Here is a 7,783-nt window from a genome sequence, read left to right as displayed (position 1 = left end):
TATACACACTATTACCTAGCTGGTTACAAAATTTGAACTTTTTAGGTCACCTGGAAGTGGGTTAGGTTTTGTATATAATATCTATGAGCAAAATTGCGATTTTTGGATATTTTTTATCTTCTCTATATATTATGTAGCAAATTTGGTTTGTTTAAGTTAAATAGTTTTCGAGTTATAAGGCGGTGAAAAGTGGCTCCAAATGGTTCATGTTACACACGGCTACAGGCTGCTCGCCAGTTCTCTTCGCTTGAACTTGGCTAGACACGCTGCCGCGTGTCTAGATAAGATAGTCAACAAATGAATAAAAACCATCACACTTAATTAAATGTGCTTATAAATAACCAATTATTTACTTGCAGTACATGGGAGTAAAGCAATCAGCTCCGATAAGGCCAAAATTCGACATGACAAAGGCATTGGCTGTGTCCTTCAAGATGACGCTCTTTGCAATGTTCCTATATGTATTTATTATAACAATCCCGCCTTGTTCTAAGGGACATGTCGCTGGGTTGGAAAATGGTCAGGATTATGCTAATCCCCAGTGTAGCTTGTCTTGTGGGTAAGTACCTAAAAGTTTTTATTAGTAAGTATTTGATTTATCATTTAGGTATCGCGGCCAAATTTTGAGTGGCAACCCAGTCGATATATTATATTCTCCTAATTATAAATATACATAAAATTTTAAGTCTGTAATGCATCACCACCATAAATGAAATCCTTCTAAATTTTCGGGTTGTATGGCAGAAATCGCTTACAGCGATAAAACCGCCCTCTGTACATGTTATTACTTATAATCCTGTATTAAGTGTGCAATAAAGGATTTAACATTTCATTTCATTCAAAATGTTGGTTATAGCAAAAAAAACTACCATCGCACTACTCCTGCAGTGGGAAGAGCCTTGGGTGGAATGCTAGTTTACCTTAACTTACCTTTTCATGTACTTAATAAATAATAATATTAATGATAATCGCCCTTTAAATAATTCCAGATGCGTTCCAAGATGGAAGGAATTTTCACCAGTGTGTGTGGTGGACACCATGACGACATATGTGTCGCCGTGTGAAGCTGGCTGTACAGGGCTACAAAGCATCAATAACTTACAGTAAGTATTTCTTCAACTCATAATCATAAAACTTAAATAAATTGGCGTAAAGTAGTGTTATATTTGTCCTAACTTTTTAACAATTAATTTACTACAATATTTAATTAACTACATTCTTGCCGATAAATATAATTTTAATTTTTTTCTCTAATCGCATGTGATCGTCTATTTTGTTACCATCTAAAATTAATGATAATTTATAAAACAAATCATATTTTATTTTTAAAGGTAACTATTATAAAATATATTTCAAAGTTCAAATCATTATTCTATAAATATACACGTGATTAATCATATTGTATTATCTAATATCTGTCTATATATGACGATTCTTTATAAATACGTTTTAAGAATCAGTATAATAATATGTAATTATATTCTCCTTAATTTTTATTATACAGAATGTAAACAATCGTTAATTATTAACGTTTGTATACATTCTGTATCTGTATTAATTTTCTTTATACAGGGTGTATACAAACTGTAGTTGTGCCTCAACTGGACACGCGACTCCGGGCGCCTGCAGCGACTACAACTGTCAAATTGGATTTAACTTCCATGGAGTGCTGTTTAGCTTGATATTGACTGTGTCTCGTAAGTTTTCTTTACTTATTGTATTTAAAAATAAGTAAGTTTGTTTGTTTATATGATTGTAAGTCTTGAAAAGATTTTGAAATTTCTTAATCAAGTAGCATAGGGTGCCTAACTTTTGCCTATAAATCGACAGAAAAGTATTTTTGAATGAATTTTAATCAGGTACTTTTATGTTTAAGAATACAAATTGTTCGCAGATTTCAGAGCGCTTCTTTAATTAGAATAAACTTAAAAATAGAAGTAAGAATAGATAATTTACAGTCGAACCAAATAGCTATCCAATCTGTCCAAATATAACTGTTTTCAGCGACTTGTATAACATCGTCATCGTCGACTTTGCTATAGCATAGGTATTATGCATAGCTTTCCAAGACCTACTTTATCGGCCATCATTATAATATAGAGTTAAAAATGATTATTCTTTCAGTGGTGGCGTTCCAAGCTCATAGCATGTCTATCTTGAGGTCAGTGGACCCACGAGACAAGTCCATCGCCATGGGTCTGATGTGGTCTGTCATCGCTGTAATGACTTTCGTGGTCGGAAATAACGTCTTTTATGCTATTGGCCGTAAGTATGATTTGTATGTTATATAATATTTGTAAAAGTGCCCATAAAAAATAATATTTGTCTGCTTGTTATTCGCATTTTAAAAGAGATGGTCTAATTAATATAAATACATAATATATACCGAATGATAACGAAACGTTGTGACGTATTACGAGAAATATTGCTTCCTTTTTGTAAAGTGAAACTTTTTTGGGTGCGTTGAGAGTAAAATTTCAAGGTCGCGTCATGGCAATACTGTCACGTCATGGAAGAAGGCGACGATTTTGGTATCTTTGAATCTTGCCAAAGAAATTTCACTTCTGACACGTGTGCTCGGCACACGCTTTTTTCTGATACCTTTACAAGAAATAGCAGTAGATGATGATATAAAATATTTTTCTTTCCAGTCAACACCTGCAGCTGGTATACCGGCCAGAGATGTCAGCTCCACAGCGACTGGTTCCCGTATGCCATTGGAATTGCCTGCATCATCTTCACCTTCACAGCCTTGATTATCAACGCCACAGCGCGTAGATATTTGCGAACGAAACGAAAAGATGACGTCACGGATGAACCAAATGCTTAATTTTAATTATTTATCTATTATCTGTAAGATTATGATGATATGAATTGGTAGCTTTTGGTAGGTACAATTGTTTGATGTTATTATGAATATTTGTCTACAAAATTAGTTAAGTATGTTTATTTAAATTTAATAGGTGAATAGCGATCGAAGTGTCATATCACCCAACTTTGATTTAAAGTTGTGTGTGATAGAAATTCTGTGTATGGACTAAAAGTATAAGCTTGCTACAATATTGTAAAAAGTTATTATATTTTTTAGTTCGGAATTTATGGATAGTTAATAGTAATAATTGTATAGATGATATTATAATATACCTACTTATTCTTATTGTTGTCGATCTTCGATCATAAGTAACAATTAAGTAGGTAGTAAATCGTACAGTCCGATACAAAGATTTACCTACGCAAAACTGTTCTGAAAATATGTGATTGTTAAAACTCTAGTCGAAAGAAATAAACGTTAAAACAAAATCAAGCTTAATTGCATTAGGTACTAAAGGTGTAAGTATCTGCTTGCTAAATATTTATGAAAAATTCAATTTGCTTTCTTGGCGAAATATCAGTATTTATAATATAAGAATAATAATAATTATTTATTTATTTATTTATTTATAACACTTTATTGCACAAACAAAAATTAGGACAAAATAACATTAAAATACAAAAAAAGGCAAAGTTTGTACAAGAGGCGGCCTTATTGCTGAGCAGCAATCTCTACCAGGCAACCTGATGGGAAAGGAAATGTATGAAGTTAATGGGATAGTGCAAAGAGAAGAGAAAAAAAAATAATGATAATAATTATACCTAATAAATAAATAAAATTATTTAAGTATCAAAGATACCTACTATATAAATGCATAAATTATAATACAAATAAATAAAATACATAATATATACATACATATGATAATGTTATAAACTATACATACATATTATTATATAAATAGAATACATAAACATAAATATAATATTATAGCACAAAGACAATAAATTTATACAAAAAAAACAATGTTTGATGACGTCAGCAAGCAAAACAAAAAGTAAGGAAAAAAAAAAGAATGATAATAATAAAATCTATAGCAAGGAAAGGTAGTGGTCTTTTAGCAACACTTTAAAAGAGCTGAGCGTTTGAGCACGTCTAATACTTTCTGGTAAAGTATTCCATAGTTGAATAGCCCGGACTGTGAAAGAATTGTTAAAAAATTTAGAATGATGGAAAGGGGTGCTAAGCAATAACAAGTTGGAAGAACGAAGAGAGAGAGTATTACTAGAGCTTAAATAGTCGAAGTTATCCTTTAAGTAAGAAGGTGTCTTAGGGCTAAACAGAATACAGTATAGAAGATGCAGCAGATGGGTATCCCGGCGATAACGGATAGGAAGCCACTTAAGCCTTTTCCTGTATTCAGAAACATGGTCAAATTTACGAAGACCGAATATGAATCTGATACAGAAATTTTGGAGCTTCTCAAGGGTGTCAAGTTGATATTGGCGAATATCAGGATAACAGGAGTCGGAAAAATCAAGGAGAGGAAGGAGAAGGGATTGAGCTAAAGTAATTTTGGATGGGACTGGAAGAAAGTTGCGCAAGCGCCGTAAGGAAAAGGCAGAAGAAAAAACCCGTTTTTGTACCTGCTTTATTTGTTCATCCCAGGAAAAAGTTTGATCCAGAGTTAGACCAAGATTTATTACCTGAGTACTATAAGGGATGAGAACACCATCAACGACAACGTTCGGTAAATTGGTCCAGTCAATTTTTGAGACTAATTGCCTACTTCCGAATATGATAACCTTGGTTTTAATTGGATTAACTGTTAAACCATGACTCTTGCTCCATCTGACTACTGCTGCGAGGTCAGCGTTAACTTGGAAAATCGCTTCAGGCAGTTCAAGAAGTGACGCGTGATTATATAATTGGAAATCGTCCGCATACATATGGTAAGATGACACAATATCCTTGGAAATGGAGTTTATAAAAATGGAAAAAAGGAGGGGAGACAATACACCACCTTGAGGAACGCCAGTAGAAACATTGCACCATGTTGAAGAAACTTCCTCAATTAGTACACGCTGCCGACGTCCCTCTAAGTAGCTTTGTAACCAGTCAGTAGCCGAGGAGGATAAGTTAAGAGAGCGCAGCACTGCCAGCAGTACGTCATGATCGACGCTATTGAACGCGTTACTGAAATCGATCAGCGTGAGTATGGTGAGCTTTTTGTTGTCGAAACCTCGTCGGATGTCGTCAGTAATTTTGATTAAGGCAGTGGTCGTGCTGTGCCCTGGTCGAAAGCCAGACTGGAAAGGATTTAGGAGTTGGTGATGATTTAGGAAAATGCTCAGTTGTTCTTGAACCAGCCACTCGAGAACCTTGGATAGGAAAGGGAGGATAGCAATGGGGCGGAAATCGGACGGGGTCGAAGGATTCGGATTTTTAGGGAGAGGGAGAATATGGGCATTTTTCCAATCACTAGGAAACTTTCCTGTAGAAATGGAAGAATTAAGGATATGGGTAATGACAGGATTAATGATAGGAAGGATTGGGATGATCATGCTTCGACCAATACAGTCACTACCAACAGCCTTCGAGGTAATTGACAACACGCTCTTCTTAACACTGCACTCGGTGAACTGACGGAATACGAAAGAAGGAGAGCTGGAGAGAGGTAAGGTGTTAAGATAGCTTAGGGTACTAGATTTTAAGGTTGGAAGGAAATCAGAAGAGGGATTAGAAAAGTGAGTAATAAGGTCATTGACATGGACTGTACTAGGAACAGAAGTAAGGGGAGATTTGCCAAGTCCAAGGGATCGGAAGAATTTCCACATTTTCGACGGGTCACCGTTGTCAATAGATTTGGCAAAGTACTGACGTTGTGCATCCCTACATAGCGTATTGCAGCGATTTCGAATCATAATAAATTTTTCCCGATTGGAATCCGAATTTGACAATTTTAATTTAGACTTTGCCCGCGCCTTCTTTCGTAACAGTTTTTTAAGATCATCTGTCATCCACGGGGCTGGTAAGTGTTTTAACTTAACAGGACGGAGTGGGGCATGTGCATCGTAAAGTTGAATAATCAAAGAATTAAATAAAGACACTTTCTCATCGATAGTATCGGCAGAGAAAACAACCGACCAGTCAATGTTACTTGCGTCTTCGCAAAGTAGCTCAGTATTCATTTTAGCAAAATTACGATGCATGGCAATTTTTGGTTTTAACTTAGGGGGCTTTATCTTATACGAAAGGAAAATAAGGTCATGTAAGGAAAACATATCAGCCGAACACTGTCCGTGCTCGGTGACATGCTCAGGAGAGGAAACAATGGCCAGGTCAAGGAGGGAAGGAATACAGTTAGGAGCTGTATGAGTAGCTTGTGAAGGAAGGACTTTTAGATTATAAGAATCTACAATAGATAATAGCCTTTTACTGCGATGATCACCCTTGAGTAAGCAAGTGTTAAAGTCTCCTAAAAAGATGATATGCTTATAAAGTGGCGAAAAGGATTCAAGGATGTGATCAAAGGACTGGAAATAATTGACTGTAAGGTTAGGGGAATAGAAGACACCAAGAAGGATTTTAGTATTCGAGGAAGTAATCTCAATAAGAAGATGTTCGGCAGCATCACCAGGCGGGGGCTGAGGAGATAGGCTAATAATGGAGTAAGGAATTTGTGAACGCAAGTATATAGCCACCCCTCCCCCCGTTCGGCCGATCCGATCATTTCTTATCAGATTAAATCCTGGAAGACTATAAGAAGAGGAAGGGAGACAGGGCTTTAACCAGGACTCGGATACTAAAATAGCGTGAACAGGGTTGGAGTCGAAAGTAGCAAGGAGATCAGGATAGTGTGCCGGAATACTCTGCGCATTAATATGTACTATATTTAAGTTGTTTTTAAAATTAGAAAAAAGAGAAGAAAAGCAAGGAGAAGGAGAACAGGTTAAACTATGGAAACTGTCGTCATCTGAGAAATCATTGTTTGAATTTAATGTAATGAAACTTTCATTGTCTGTGCTACAATTTAAAGTCATAATATAAAATATATAATATATAATAAATATACTACGAAAATATATTTAATTAGCTACTAATAAAAAATAAAAATATGTAACGCTCAAACATTACCTTTACCACCAGTTCCATTTAAATAAAAAAAGAAAATTAAAATTACAACATAGAACACAAAATTATCTGTGACATTTCAAATATGCTAGTATCCACACAAATGACACTATTATATTATATAAAAAAAAAAAAAAAATATATAAATAAATTTGACATTTGACAGCAGTGTGACCAGATTCAGTATTTTAATACTTTTTCAGTATATTTCATCGATTTTTCCGAACATCAGTATATTTTCAGGTATATTGCTGGAAGTCAGTATTTTTGGGTATATTTTGGTTGACGTTATGGCAACACCGTCGTGAGTGATCGTCTTTGCGACAATGTTTGCGGAATTCCCCGGAACGCGAACATTGGGGACTTTTCCGGATTTATAAATGTTATCTATGAGCAAAGATGAGTAAGTTACAGATATGACAAGAAAGACGGCCGTCGCCGGCGTTGTAGTATTGTCATACTACCTATACAATTATCAATTAATACCTACATAGTATAAAATATCAGTGTTGCAGAATGTATGTTCGCCTAACTTTACAATTGCTGGACCGATTTTAATGCGGTTTGCACCATTAGATAGAGCGTAATTTCCAGATTGCATACATTGAAATCCGTTGTGTTTCATGAATATCAGTTTACCCGGACGAATTCGGGACGGATCGCTAGTTTATCTATAATTTTCAAAACAACGTCTAGTTTTTAAGTTTTCAGTTGGATGAATAGGTAGTAGTTAAACATATAAGATATTTTATTACTGGTATAAAATAGTCTAATACGGTTCAAGTGAAATGATTGTCTCTGCTGCACTCGACTTAATCTTTGAGGACTTTCTTTCGA

At 35.0% G+C, this 7,783-nt stretch overlaps 1 protein-coding gene across 1 annotated transcript; it reads left to right on the top strand.

Moving 5' to 3' along the window:
* Window positions 1-390: 390 nt before the first annotated feature.
* LOC123700928 (solute carrier organic anion transporter family member 2B1-like) lies at window positions 391-2,878 on the top strand. Its single transcript, XM_045648304.1, has 5 exons — window positions 391-559; window positions 990-1,103; window positions 1,573-1,697; window positions 2,125-2,265; window positions 2,652-2,878. Exons 1-5 carry the CDS (start codon window positions 405-407, stop codon window positions 2,828-2,830), a joined length of 714 nt encoding a protein of 237 aa, XP_045504260.1. The 5' UTR covers window positions 391-404; the 3' UTR covers window positions 2,831-2,878.
* Window positions 2,879-7,783: the final 4,905 nt, after the last annotated feature.

This window comes from Colias croceus, chromosome 20 (genome assembly GCF_905220415.1).
Source record: "Colias croceus chromosome 20, ilColCroc2.1".
In the NCBI taxonomy this organism is placed as follows: Eukaryota; Metazoa; Arthropoda; class Insecta; order Lepidoptera; family Pieridae; genus Colias; species Colias croceus.
The sequence above is the reverse complement of the archived record's forward strand: the minus strand, read 5'-3'. Positions and strand labels throughout refer to the sequence as shown.

What these genes read in the sequence shown, in the direction of transcription:
- LOC123700928 (XM_045648304.1), top strand. Translation starts at nt 405, where the DNA reads ATGACAAAGGCATTGGCTGTGTCCTTCAAGATGACGCTCTTTGCAATG. An exon ending in CAGTGTAGCTTGTCTTGTGG is followed by an intron (nt 560 to 989) that starts GTAAGTACCTAA and finishes AAATAATTCCAG; the next exon opens with ATGCGTTCCAAGATGGAAGG. An exon ending in CTTGATATTGACTGTGTCTC is followed by an intron (nt 1,698 to 2,124) that starts GTAAGTTTTCTT and finishes TTATTCTTTCAG; the next exon opens with TGGTGGCGTTCCAAGCTCAT.